Source organism: Rhinoderma darwinii, chromosome 1, assembly GCF_050947455.1.
Source record: "Rhinoderma darwinii isolate aRhiDar2 chromosome 1, aRhiDar2.hap1, whole genome shotgun sequence".
In the NCBI taxonomy this organism is placed as follows: domain Eukaryota; kingdom Metazoa; phylum Chordata; class Amphibia; order Anura; family Rhinodermatidae; genus Rhinoderma; species Rhinoderma darwinii.
In genome coordinates, this window is record NC_134687.1 from 654069613 (window position 1) to 654085095 (window position 15483).

The window sequence follows — 15483 nt, forward strand, 5'->3', positions numbered from 1 at the left end:
AATATTTCCTGACTCGTGAAAAAAAAAAAAATAAATTTGAACAATGTTCAATCACCCACACACTAATTGTTTAAATAAAAATAAAAATTTTTTTTTTGCTAACAACACATTCCCTTTAAAAACAAAAAGTTTACATTGTGCTTCCGGTCACTCTGGATTCTCCTGCACTGTGGGGGAATTTATGAATACAGTAAAAAGAAGCGAGATTCATGGTGACAATTCAGCTTCTCTGCTTTGTAAGTAAACAAGGCTCTTCTTTTCTTCCTTATACCCACAATACCTTTCCTAGATCCTGGTCACAGTTGACCTCCGGTAAATATAATTTGAGTGTTTGGCAGGTCCACATGAACTCCATCCAAAAAATTAACAAACACTTTTATTGACTGTTTAATGTCTGTGAATAAACTGATGTATTTTTTATTTTCAGATATAAAACCGCATTATACAATATGTTTCAAACAATGTCTGCTATAAGTGCAGAAAAATAGAAAAGATACATAATATCTAATATATGTGCAAAATTGCGAATACCAAACTGATTTTCAGACCTTATCTGTAGAGGAAACAATAAGATATAAAATTCTACTTATATATCCTTTAACTCCCAAACCTACCCCAAAAAGAGGGTGATGAGACAGAAAATAGAGAGAGAAAAAAAAAGTGAAGGTTAACATTTTAGTTTTTCCAGCACTCATAGAAATAAATTATTTCCCTACCAAGAAATCACATGTTTCAAAAGAGATCATCTCATCAACTAATTTCTTCCATAGTGCCACTTGTGGAGAATTTTTGGCCAACCAATTTTTGGCAATACAGTATTTTGCAATATATAATAAAGAATTGATAAACATAGTGGTCTGCCAGGTACTCGGGAAGATTCCCGGAGGCCCAACATACAGTTGTTAACGGACAATTGCACAGGAAGATCGTAAATTGACTCAATATGTTCTATGACTTTTTGCCAAAAACTGAACAGTTTTGGGTAGCGCCACAAGAGGTAAACTAGAACTGGATCTTGTTCTCCACATTTAGGACAAATTGAGGAGATACGTTTACCGATTTTATGCAGAAAGTTAGGCGTATAATATATCCTGTGTAATATTTTGTATTGTACCAAATTATATGAAGAGCTTAACCTAGAACTAGCTAAAATAGTCTAAATTTCATCCCATTGTATTTTAGAGATAGTGCCTAAATCCTTAGACAATTTTAAACTTTTATCCTCAAGCAAGTCACTGTTTATGTTGACAGTCCTAAGTTCTCCCTAAACACCCCTTTCTAGTTTTTGTGTTTTCCAAAAAATAAGAAAATATCAAATTATCCACATGGAGTGACTCCAACGCCTCTGCACATAGTGCATGATGTAGTTGAAAATCTTTAAATTCATCTATATGGAACCTGATGTGTTTAAAATCTTTTTTTGCTCATATAGCATTTCCCACATTATAAACAAGAGTATGGTTTCTCCTCTATGTGAATTCTCTGAGGAGTTCCAAAATTAGATTTCCTTGTAAAACGTCTTTCACATGTAGAACATCAAAATGTCTTCTTCCCTGTGTGGTTTCTCAGATGAGTCCTAAGTTTGCCTTTCGTAGTAAAACATTTCCCACATTCTGAACATGAATATAGTTTCCCTCCTGTGTGACTTTTCTCATGTGTAACTAGATTTGATTCATCTGTAAAACAGTTCCCACATTTTGAACATGAAAACGGCTTCTCTCCTGTGTGACTTTTCTCATGTCTAATTAGATTTGATTTATCTGTAAAACATTTCCCACATTTTGAACATGAATATGGCTTCTCCCCTGTGTGACTTCTCTCATGTTTAACAAGATGTGATTTATCTGTAAAACATTTCAAGCATTCTGAACATGAATATGGCTTCTCTCCTGTGTGACTTCTCTCATGTACAACAAGATGTGATTTTTGTGTAAAACATTTCCCACATTCTGAACATGAATACGGCTTTACCCCTGTGTGAATTCTCTCATGTATCGTAAGATGTGATTTTTTTGAAAAACATTTCCCACATTCTGAACATGAATATGGCTTCTCTCCTGTGTGACTTCTCTCATGTGTAACAAGATGTGATTTATCTGTAAAACATTTCCCACATTCTGAACATGAATACGGCTTCTCTCCTGTGTGAATTCTTCTGTTTGTAAAAAGAGCTGAGATTTTTGTGAACTGTTTACCACATTGAAACCTTTTACCACATTTCTGAGCTGTACTTGTGGTAACTATCTGTGATTGGTCAGGCGAAGGTTCCTCAAGATTTGGGGAACTATATGAGAGATCTGTAGTGTGAAGTCCTGGATGTACATTAAGGGTAATGAGGTTTTCTCCTGAAGACTGCTGCATCAGATCTTCATCTTCTACTTTATAATTTATCGATAACATGACGATACCCTCACAGTTCTTACTGGGATTTTCTGTTAGGATTAAAAATACATTATATTTCAAAACATAAAAGTTGACAAATTTATATCATTCGTATTTGACTAGAAAAACACATGCAGCGTTTTAAAGAGGCTCTGTCACCAGATTATAAGTGCCCTATCTCCTACATAATCTGATCGGCGCTGTAATGTAGATCACAGCAGTTGTTTTTCCAATAAGAAGCAGCATTAGTTAAAAAAAATTCATTTTCTCAACAAATAAAAAGGAGAAAAAGCACCGTAACAGTTGTAAAGCAACTTCTTCAGAGTAGGGAAATACCCCACACGTGGTCATAAACTGCTATTTGGAGACACAGCAAGGCTCTAAAGGGAAGGAGCGCCATTTAGTATTTGGAGTGGAGATTTTATAAGATTCGTTTTTTGACACCATGTTGCATTGAGCTATAGTACCAGTACAGTGGTACCCCCTGAAAAATTACCCCGTTTTGGAAACTAGATCCCTCAAAGAATTGATCTAGGGGTGTAGTGAGCATTTTGACCGCACAAGTGTTTTGCAAAAATGAGTAAACAATAGATGTTGCAGATTGAAAATTGCTGTTTTCCACAGCTGTGCCCAGCTTGTACCACCGTAGACACACATCCCATAAATTGTTAAGCAGGTTCTCCAGAATACCCCATATGTGGTCATAAATTGCCGTTTGGGTACACTGCCAGGCTCAGTTGGACCACCATTTGGCTTTTGAAGCGCAGATTTTGCTTGGTGTATAAGTGGTATTTCAGCTTATAATGTGGGGGCATATGTGAGCTGGGCGGAGTACATCAGGGTATATGTAATCTGGGCGGAGTACATCAGGGTATATGTAAGGTGGGCGGAATATATCAGAGCATATGTAAACTGTGAGGAGTAAATCAGGATATATGTAAGCTGTGTAGAGTACATCAGGGTATATGTAATATGTGCGGAGTACATCAGGATATATGTAAGCTGTGCGTAGTACATCAGGATATATGTAAACTGTGGAGTACATCAGGGTATATGTAATATGTGCGGGTACATCAGGCTATATGTAAGCTGTGAGGAGTACATCAGGATATATGTAAGCTGTGAGGAGTACATCAGGGTATATATAAGGTGGGCGGAGTACATCAGGGTATGTATAAGCTGTGCAGAATATATCAGGGTATATGTAAACTGAGCGTAGTGCATCAGGGCATATGTAAGCTGGGCGGAGCGCAACAGGTCATAATAGGATGATGTAATAATGGGGAGAATGAATAATCCATGGATTGGTGTGGTACGCTTTGAACCAATCCTTTATACACAGGCCGGGTTTATTGGGTATTATACAAAATATCTGCGCTCCAGTGTTGCCTTATATTTGACTTCTTCACTAGCCCTATAAGCCGCACAAGGCCCTAAAGTTTCCTCATCTCCGCTGCATCTACAGGGTCCACCTGTGGGGTCCAGCAAATGATGATGTGGGGTATTTAGTGAAATTCTACTGGACCTAAAAATGAGTCTGGGCCGCCATTTAGAATCATTTTGCATCATTGCGTTTTGGGAGTCATAACGTGTTATTTTTCCGTTGACGGAGCTGTGTGAGGGCGCGTTTTTTGTGGAACGAGCTGTAATTTTTATTGGTTCCATTTTGGGGTTCATGCGATTTTGTTATCACTATTTATTACATTTTTTGGGAGATGAGGAAACCAAAAAACAGCCATTCCAGCACATTTCTTTTTTGTTTTTTTTTTAGTGTTCACCGTGCAGTATAAACAACATGTTAACTTTATTCTGCAGGGCCATACGATTACAGCAACACCAAATTTATATAGTTTTTTTACGTTTCACTACGTTCCCACAATAAAAATACTCTTTTCTAATTAAATCATGTTTTAGTGTCGCCATTTTCTGACAGCCATAACTTTATTTGCGTGACGAACTGTAGTTTCTATTGGTATCATTTTGCGTTACTTGCAACATTTGAATCACTTTTTATTTAAAAAAATTTGAGACAAGATGACCAAAAACTAAAATGCTGTCATTGTTTTTTATTAAAAAATTTTACGGTGTTCAACGTGCGGTAAAAATAATGTGATATTTTTATAGATCAGGCCGTCCCGAACGCTGCGATATCAGGTAAAACTATTAGATTAGCACAAGTTGCTTGAAAAGTTAGTGTCCATTTAAAAAAAGTCATGTTCCAAAAGAGCTATTTCGTATACAGTAGATTATAGCAGAGATCTGATTGCTTTTTATTGCAGCCTAAGGTTGTACTACGGAAATATCCTGAAGACAACATGTCCACTTGTGATTTGTGTGCAGAGTTGTCATGGAGACCTTGTGTGTTTTCTAATAGTTCCTCAATTCTTGTCCCCGGCCTCAAATTAAATATCGAACTATAATGAGGATCTTTCTTCTCAGCTGTTATTATTAGGGGATTTTTAATGGAAGGCCCAAACAAAGTACAAAGGAAATCACCAAAATGTATGTGGTTTTTAATTTCAAAGGATAATGAATATATATTGAAAGAAATCCCGCAGCACTCCGGTATGGCAAATAAAGGTGATTTATTTCAAACAGCAAAACAGGATGCAATGTTTCTGTCCAACCTTAGGAACTTTTTCAAGCATGGTGCCACATTGAGAACAGTGATATAAATAGCATGTGCATCATTTACATAATGAACCATCTATAATGTTGTACAAATTTTAAAATCCATAAGAGTACATAATAAACTCAGTTCATGAAATGTGTTTGCAATAGCAGTGTACATGTGATAAATACATAACATAAAAAAACATATTCCAACATTAAATAAAAACATATATGCTTGATTACTATATAATCAAACATGCAAAAACTGGTGTTTAATTAGGACATTAGGGCCACTCACCAATCAGGACTGTAGAATGTAACTCAAGGTGGTACACTATCTTAGAACCATGCTTTTGTTAATTGCACGGCGTTCCTGCTGACCGGGTGTGAATCGTTGCTATGCAACCACATGATACACAAGTCCCTGCACAGACACAGGAAGCAGTAAGTCTCGTAGCTGCTGTTTCTGTATAAAAAACTGGTTTTCATCCTTTCAAAAAACAGGAAAATTCTGCTGTAAGGGAGAGGATAATTATCCTTATGTGTATTACAACTGTTTATCCATAGAAAAAGAAGAAATTAAAGAAGCATAGGAGATGCCGTTCTGAGCTTGCATGCGCAGATTACATATTCATTACATATATTTTTACAACCAATTGTCTCACACGTGGATTCTCGATTCACCATTACGTGACTCGCAGTCCCCAAGGTCAGGGCCCGTATGTAAACTCGTCACATTCTCATGTGTCAGGTCCACTTATACAGTGTCCCATATAACGTGTATCGGGACAGGGGGTCAGTTTATCTAGCAATTAAGCTAGACCGTAGTTTGTGACTTACATTAAACTGACATTTAAGTCAAATATATATTTTTTATTTTCTAGAATATACAGCTTAGAAAATAACTATAATAAAGATAAAAAGGATCCCTGACAGTCGAATTCAGCCATAGTATACAGGAACTATATAGTATATATAAAAACCACATTCATGTAGTATATAGAAATATCAATCCTTGGTAAGTGGTCCCGAGGTACAATTGTTCTCTCTATAAACAAAAAAGAACAGTAAGTTAAAAATCTTCAATGATAAATATTTTAATCTCATGAATAATAGATCATATGAATTAAATCTCTGTTATCACGGAGGACAATGCAAGAATCCCAAGCTGAACATAAGGTGAAGCGCTATCTCCTAGTGACCCTGGCCACATTAAATTCTACATTAAGACCTTTAGGTTTCAATGAATCAAACAAGAAAATTCCCACTATGGGGGGCAGCAATATGGTCCAATAACATAAATCTCAGGTCCCTCTCAGTGTGTCCTGCATCAGCAAAAGGATTAGCTACTGGTAGATCACACTTTATCTTGCGTATAGAGTACCTGTGATTGTTTAACAATCCCGCCATTTCACGTAACTGTACGTCATGGGATGCGGTCTGTTCCCGCATCTCCACGTACAGTTACATAGTTACATAGTTAGTACGGCTGAAAAAAGACACATGTCCATCAAGTCCAACCAAGGGAAGGGAAAAGGGAAGGAAAAATTTCTACACATAGGAGCTAATATTTTTTTGTTCTAGGAAATTATCTAACCCTTTTTTAAAGCCATCTACTGTCCCTGCTGTGACCAGCTCCTGCGGTAGGCTATTCCATAGATTCACAGTTCTCACTGTAAAGAAGGCTTGTCGCCTCTGCAGCTTGAACCTTTTTTTCTCCAGACGGAGGGAGTGCCCCCTTGTTTTTTGTGGGGGTTTTACAAGGAACAGGATTTCACCATATTTTTTGTATGTGCCATTAATATATTTATATAAGTTAATCATGTCCCCCCTTAGTCGTCTTTTTTCAAGGCTAAATAGGTTTAATTCTTTCAATCTTTCCTCATAACTTAAATTCTCCATGCCCCTAATTAGCTTCGTTGCTCTTCTTTGTATTTTTTCCAACTCCAGGGCATCCTTTCTATGAACTGGAGCCCAGAACTGAACTGCATATTCTAGATGAGGCCTCACTAATGCTTTGTAAAGTGGTAATATTACATCCCTGTCCCGCGAGTCCATGCCCCTTTTAATACACGACAATATCCTGCTGGCCTTTGAAGCAGCTGATTGACACTGCATGCTGTTATTGAGTTTATGATTTACAAGTACACCCAGATCCTTCTCAACAAGTGAATCCGCCAGTGTAGCTCCCCCTAGGACATATGATGCATGCAGGTTGTTGGTACCCAGATGCATAACTTTACATTTATCTACATTAAACTTCATCTGCCAAGTGGACGCCCAAAAACTTAGTTTGTTTAAATCTGCCTGCAATTCATGAACATCTTCCATAGACTGAACTATATTACATAGCTTGGTGTTATCTGCAAAAATAGAAATAGTGCTATTAATCCCATCCTCTATATCATTAATAAATAAGTTGAATAATAGTGGTCCCAGCACTGAACCCTGGGGTACACCACTTATAACCGGTGACCATTCAGAGAAGGAATCATTGACCACAACTCTCTGGATACGGTCCTTGAGCCAATTCTCAATCCAATTACAAACTATATTTTCTAAACCTATAGTCCTTAATTTACCCATTAGGCGTCTATGGGGGACAGTGTCAAATGCCTTTGCAAAGTCCAAAAACACTAAATCCACAGCGGCCCCTCTGTCTAGACTTCTGCTCACCTCTTCATAAAAACAGATTAGGTTAGTTTGACAACTTCTGTCCTTAGTAAAACCGTGCTGGCTGTCACTTATAATGCTATTTATTGTCACATAATCCTGTATATAGTCCCTCAATATCCCCTCAAACATTTTCCCCACGATGGATGTTAAGCTTACTGGTCTATAATTACCTGGGGAAGACCTAGAGCCCTTTTTGAAAAAAGGCACCACATTTGCGCTGCGCCAGTCCCTTGGCACTATACCAGTCACTAGAGATTCTCTGAATATTATGAAAAGGGGGACAGAAATAACTGAACTAAGCTCTTTAAGAATTCTAGGGTGTAACCCATCTGGTCCCGACGCCTTGTGCACATTTATTTTATTTAATTTAGCTTGGACCATCTCTACATTCATCCAATTCAGTATATCAACTGATATATTAACAGCACTGGCAGCGGCTACATCAGCTGCTCTTTCTTCAGTTGTATATACAGAGCTAAAGAACCCATTTAGTAACTCTGCCTTCTCTTGATCCCCTGTGATCAACTCCCCATTACCATTATCTAGGGGTCCTACATGTTCAGACCTTGGCTTTTTAGCATTTATATACTTGAAGAATTTTTTAGGATTTGTTTACTGTCCTTGGCCACCTGCCTTTCATTTTGTATTTTTGCTAATTTTATTACATTTTTACAGATTTTATTAAGCTCTTTATATTTTACAAAGGCTACAGCTGTACCCTCAGATTTGTATTTTTTAAATGCCCTTTTTTTGTCATGTATTGCCCCTTTCACAGAAGGTGTAAGCCATGTGGGGTTTAATTTGAGTCGTTTATACATGTTACCTATAGGAATAAATTTTGCACTATAATAACTCAAAGTAGATTTGAAAATCTCCCATTTATCATTTGTCCCATTATTTGACATTAGTTCTTCCCAGTCCATATCCTGAATTGCAGCCCTCATCCTGGGGAAATTGGCTTTCTTAAAATTAAATGTTTTTGCCCTCCCAGCCTGCGTTTGTTTTTTACAGTGTAGGTAAAATGTAACTATATTATGATCACTGTTACCGAGGTTTTCACGAACATTGACATTCCCAACAAGCTCTGCATTATTAGAAATGACCAGATCCAACAGAGCTTCACCTCTAGTCGGGTCTTCCACAAACTGGCCCATAAAATTTTCCTGCAACAGGTTGAGGAAATGTCTCCCCTTTGCAGTTGAAGCTGAACCATGACACCAGTTAATATCCCGGAAATTAAAATCTCCCATTATCACTACAGTACCCGCCTGTGCAGCCCGCTCCATCTGTTTATATAGCTGAAAATCCATCTCCTCAGTTATATTGGGGGGTCTATAATTTACACCAAAAGTAATTTTTTCAGTGTTTACCTCCCTTTCTAGTTCCACCCACAAGGTTTCAACCTCCTCACAGTATTCACCCACTATTGTCTCTTTCACACTCGCCTTCATATCATTTCTCACATACAGACATACACCACCACCTTTCCTATTTGTCCTGTCTTTCCGAAAAAGTGTAAAACCCTGTAGATTTACAGCCCAGTCATGTGAAGAGTCCAGCCATGTTTCAGCAACACCAACTATATCTATATTTTCTTCCAGTATCAAGGCCTCCAGCTCCCCCATTTTGCTTGCTAGACTTCTGGCATTTGTGAACATACACTTTAACTTGCCTGTCAGTTTTTCACTTTTATTATCAGAAATGTGATTTGACATTAATCGGGCCTTTTTATTTACACTGATGTTTTGTAACGAAAGGATCTCCTTATCTTGTTGTCTAGTCCTCTCCCCACATTGTTTCTCCCCCCACCAATATAGTCTGACCCCTCTCTAACCTGGCAACCCCTTTTTTTTCTACATTGACCTCCCTCCTCAGCCCTAGTTTAAATACTCCGCCACCCCAGCTAGAATTCTCTCCCCCAGCACAGCGGACCCCATTCCATTTAGGTGCAAATCATCTGCAGAATACAGTTTGTACCCCAATGAAAAGTCAGCCCAGTGCTCTAGGAACCCAAATCCTTCTCCTCTACACCAAGACTTCAGCCATGCATTTAACTCCCTGAGCTCCCGCTGTCTTTCCTGTGATGCGCATGGCACAGGCAGTATTCCTGAGAATACTACTTTGGAGGTCCTTGCCTTCAGCTTGTAGCCTAGTTCTTTAAAATTATTCTTAAGGCTCCTCCACCTACCATTTATTCTGTTGTTGGTACCGACATGGACCACGACAGCTGGATCATCACCAGCCCCTCCCAGCAATTTGTCCACCCGTTCCACCACATGCCGAACCCTGGCACCAGGGAGACAGCAAACCATTCGGTTGAGGTGGTCTTGGCGACAAATTATTCTATCCGTCTTCCTGATTATAGAATCCCCTACGACTATCAATTGTCTTGGCTTACCTGCATTACTATCCTGCCGACTACTAGCTGGGCTGTTCTCCCGGCTGTTAGGGAGATCAGTATCCACTAGGGCTGCCATTTCTGAGACTGACACCCTGGCATCATCACCCAACTTGGCAATTTTGCCTGGAATGTCAGAAACCGGATCGGCCTTCCTTTTCTTTGACCCCTTTCTACTGCCCCTAACTACATTAACCCAGCTACTTACCTGATCCTGCTCACCCATGTCTTCACCCTCCAGTTGTAACCCACTAACTGCATGCTCCGTGAGCAGCAAGCTCAGCTCAAGATTGTCTATCCTCCTCAGTGTTGCATTCTGCTCCTCCAGATCTCTAATACGAGCTTCCAGGTGACCAACATGCTCACATCTGCCACAGAGGTATTCACCCTGGAACTCCGGCTCCAGTCGTGCATACATATGGCAAACTGTGCACTGAAGAAAACCTCCAATCTTGCTATCCATTATCCAAGTTACAAAAAAAAAAGCGAACAGTTGTTAATCAAAAAGAAAAAGAAGTAGAAGAGTACTTACTGGGGCTTAACTCCTCTTTTCAACTCCGGCTTGTGGAACTCCACTTGATCTACAACCCACTTGTTTTTTCAAGTTACATGAACGCTTAAAACAGTCGCCGCAACGGGATGTGCGGCAGCAGTTTAAAACAGACGGCTGTCCGAGATAGCCTAGCAGTTGAGGATGCCGGCCGAGGACCAATCACAGCTGTCCTCGGCCGGCGATGGCTGTGATTGGTCCATCAGTGCAGATGGACCAATCACAGCTAAGTGTGACGTTTCGAATTATTTAAACTTCCGCCACACATCCTGGTGCGGCGGAAGTTTAAAAAAGACGGCTGTCCGAGACAGCCTAGCAACTCTGGATGCCGGCCGAGGACCAATCACAGCTGTCCTCGGCCGGCGATCGCTGTGACTGGTCCATCAGTGCAGATGGACCAATCACAGCTTAGTATAATTTACTTTGACAGGTAGAACTCATTCTATTTCACGAAATACGGCTGTCCAAGACAGCCTAGTAACAGGGGATGCCGGCCGAGGACCAACCACAGCTGTCCTCGGCCGGCGATCGCTGTGACTGGTCCATCAGTGCTGATGGACCAATCACAGTTTATTATGACAGTTGGAGAGGGGAGTTTAGTGTAGTCTCCGTCTCTGACCGCTTCACTTCTGTCAAGGAAGCGATCAGAGAAGGAGCTATTGCTAGTTAGAGAGTAAATTAATAATTAACTATATAAATTAACCCCTGGATCACCCAATCTACTGTGCCCTATACAGCTGTCCTGTGTCCTATACAGCTGTCCTGTGCCCTATACAGGTGTCCTGTGACCTATACGGGTGTCCTGTGACCTATACAGGTGTTCTGTGCCCTATACAGGTGTCCTGTGTCTTATACAGCTGTCCTGTGCCCTATACAGGTGTCCTGTGCCCTATACAGGTGTCCTGTGCCCTATACAGCTGTCCTGTGCCCTATACAGCTGTCCTGTGCCCTATACAGGTGTCCTGTGACCCATACAGTTGTCCTGTGCCCTATACAGCTGTCCTGTGACCTATACAGGTGTCCTGTGCCCTATACAGGTGTCCTGTGACCTATACAGCTGTCCTGTGACCAATACAGATGTCATGTGAACTATATATTGTTTCATCGCTACCGTCCTGTATTCTGCGCCTAATTAGGACATACCAAACTCCATCCACCTGCGTTTGACACCTGTTACCCGGGAGTTTTTGTAGATATATATTTTTTTAAAAATACCTTGGTTTTAGGGAATTAGTTCTTCTAGAAAATAAAAAATAAAATAACACAAAAACAAAAAACCTAAAAAAAAACAAAAAAAAGTTTTACGTTACTTTCAACACCAGTGACACTTTGTTACTAAGTTTACAGAAGAAAAAAAAATGACTAAGTGTCTGTATACTGCCAAAGAGGCATGTGCCATGCTCTTTGAGGACTCGGATTCTGGTAGTGGTGAAATTTTTAGTGTCCTCTTCGTCTAGTGACTCATCTACTGATGAACCGCCATGTAGGCATCCAAGGGTAGGCGTCAGTAGTGCACAATCACAGCCCAGTACAGCTGACTCCACATGGATCCCTGCAGATAATTTTGTGCCCCAGGTGCCTGAATTCACTGCGACTCCAGGCATCAATGTAGATACCGCAGGCTTCAGTGAAATGAACTATTTCCAACTGTTCTTCACTGATGACCTTGTAAATTTGATTGTGGCACAAACGAACATATATGCCCAGCAATTTATTTCCCACAATCCAAATAATTTTTTTGCCAGGCCCCAAAAATGGACCCCCACAAAAATCCGCAAGTTCTGGGGACTTCTATGGAGTATGGGCATTACAAAAAAAACCACGATACGTTCCTATTGGAACAGAGACATCCTTTATCATTCCCCTCTTTATTTTCTTACCATGCCCAGGGCCCGTTTTGAAATTTTATTAAAATTCATTCACTACAACAATAATGATGAGTGCCCACCCCCAAACTACCCCAATTATGATAGACTGTATAAAATTAGGCCAGTAGTTGACCACTACAACTTAAAATTCAGTCAGGTCTATACGCCCCAAAAATGCCTTGCAGTGGACGAATCCCTAGTCCACATTAAAGGCAGATTACACTTCCGCCAGTACCTGCCCAATAAAAGGGCTAGGTATGGCGTGAAGCTGTGTAAGGCCTGTGAAAGTGTGTCTGGGTATACACTGCGCTTTCGTGTATATGAAGGGAAGGATTCAAAGATCGAGCCATCAAACTGTCCCCCTGTCCTGGGAATAAGTGGGAGGATAGTATGGGATTTGCTCCACCCCATACTAGACCAAGGATACCACTTGTATGCGGACAATTTTTACAATAGCGTCCCCCTCCTGAAGTGCCTTTCTGCCAGGGGAACACTAGCATGTGGCACAATTCGGCGAAATCAAAAGGGTCTCCCCAAGTCCTTTAAAGAGCAGAAACTGCGCCGTGGGGAAAGCAGGGCCGTTTGCTCCGAAAATTTGATGCTTGTCAAATATAAAGACAAGCGTGATGTCTTTATTTTGACCACACTGCATGCTGATCGATCCACCCCAGTTCCAGTCAGAGGAGCCACAAAGCAGACCATCAAGCCTGTGTGCATCCAGGACTATAACCAATTCATGGGAGGGGTGGATCTTTCGGACCAGGTACTGCAGCCCTTCTGTGCCCTAAGAAAATCTAAGGTGTGGTATAAAAAAATTGGCGGTATACCTCACCCAAGTGGCACTCTATAACGCCTTTGTTCTCTACAGAACAGCAGACAATACGGAGACTTTCCTGGGATTCCAAGAAAAAACTTATTTAAAAAATTATTTTTGGAGACCAGGAAGCAGAGGGCAGCAGTGAAGGTAACAGCACTTCTGGGATCTCCAGAATAATACATGGCCAGCATTTCCCGGGAGTACTTCCCCCCCACAGAAAAAAAACAAAAACCCAGAAAAGGTGTCGAGTTTGCTCAAGCAGAGGAATTAGGAAAGACACCACTCACTACTGTATGACCTGTCCCTCTAAACCAGGCCTCTGCATCGGAGAATGCTTCCGTTTTTATCACACCTCTGTTGATATTTGTTAAATCTAATTTTTACTACTCCAATGACATCACATCCATTCCATTTATTTCTTAAATACCCCATGGGCATTTATTTTCCAAATTAATTTGATATCTCAATAATACCACACCCGCCCCCCCCCCCCCAAAAAATACAAATTCCCACTATACCCCTAGATGAATACTGTGCTTTGAAGGGTGCAATTTTATTAAATGAGGCATTTCTTGAACTTACTTTATGTTCTGGAGCCTCTGCAAACATAAGCTAGGCCTTCCCTTCTGAGACCTACAGTGTGCCCAGGCAGCAGTTAATGGCCACATATGGGGTATTGGCCTTATCCGGAGAAATTGCACAACAAATTTTGGGGTGCTTTTTTTTTCATTACCATTGTATAAAAGAAAAATTTGAGGATAAAGCAGGATAAGCTTTATTGGAGAAAATTAAATTCTGCATTTTCACGGCCCAGTGTTTACAACTTCTAAGAAGCACCTTTCGAGTCAAAATGCTCACTACACCCCTAAATAAATTCCTTAAGGAGTGTAGTTTACAAAATGGGGTCACTTCCTGGGGGTTTCCACTGTACTTGTACCTCAGTAGCTCTGCAAACGCAAAATGGCACCCGAAAACCATTCCAGACAAATCTGAGCTTCAAATAGCGCTACTTCTCTTCTGAACCCTGTCGTGGGACCAAACAGCAATTTAATACCACACATGGGGTATTCCCGTAATCGGGAGAAGTTGCTTTACAAATTTTGGGGTTCTTTTTCTCCTTTATTCCTAGTAAAAATTAAACATTTCTACGTTTTTTCAGAAAAAAAGTCGATTTTCATATTCACGGCCGAATTCCACTAAGTTCTGCAAAAAACCTGTGGGGTCAAAATGCTAACTATACCACTAGGAAAATACTTTGAGGGGTGTAGTTTCCAAAATAGGGTCACTTTTGGGGTGTTTGCAACGTCCTGGAGGGACCGAAACAGTGGAAACGCGACATGTCACCGAAAACCAATCCAGCAAAATCTGGACTCCAAAATCCAAGTGGCGCTGTATCTCTTCTGAGCCCTGCCGTGGGTCAAAATGCTAACTATACCACTAGTTTCCAAAATGGGGGCAAATTTGGGGGGTTTGCACTGTTTTGGTCCCTCGAGGACGTTGCAAACATGACATGGCACCGAAAATCATTCCAGCAAAATTTGTGCTCCAAAATCCAAATGCCGCTGTTTCCCTTCTGAGCCCTGCCGTGGGTCCAAACAGCTTTTTATTACCACATATGGAGTATTGCTGTAATCGGGAGAAAGTGCTTTATAAACGCTGTGGTTCTTTTTCTCCTTTATTCCTTGGAAAAATTAAAAAATTCTATGTTTTTTCAATTTTACAGACTTTTTCCAATATATTTAGCAAAAAACCTGTGAGGTTAAAATGCTAACTACACCCCTCGATAAATTCCCTGAGGGGTGTAGTTTCCAAAATGGGGTCACTTTTGGTGGCTCTCCACTGTTTGGCACCACAAGACCTCTTCAAACCGGACATGGTGCCTAAAATATATTCTAAAAAAAAGGAGGCCCCAAAATCCTCTAGGTGCTCCTTTGCTTCTGAGGTCCGTGTTTCAGTCCAAGACGACACTAGGGCCTCATGTGGGATATTTCTAAAAACTGTAGAATCAGGGTAATAAATATGGAGTTGCAATTCTTGGCTAAAACCTTCTGTGGTACAATTTTTTTTTATTACAAATGAATTTTGGCAAAAAAAAACAACTAAATTAGTAAATTTCACATCTATTTTGCTTTAATTCCTGTAAAACGCCTAAAGGGTTAAGAAACTTTTTGAATGCTGT

The 15483-nt window shown here is 40.2% G+C and overlaps 1 protein-coding gene across 1 annotated transcript in view; it reads right to left on the reverse strand.

The window, feature by feature from the left end:
- Nucleotides 1-469: 469 nt before the first annotated feature.
- The window catches only part of LOC142664035 (uncharacterized), a 65090-nt gene continuing 50076 nt past the window's right edge, over nt 470-15483 (reverse strand). Inside the window, exon 7 of the mRNA XM_075842924.1 lies at nt 470-2432. Within this exon, the coding sequence (XP_075699039.1) occupies nt 1537-2432 (896 nt within the window). The 3' untranslated portion in view covers nt 470-1536. The remainder of the gene's footprint in view (nt 2433-15483) is intronic.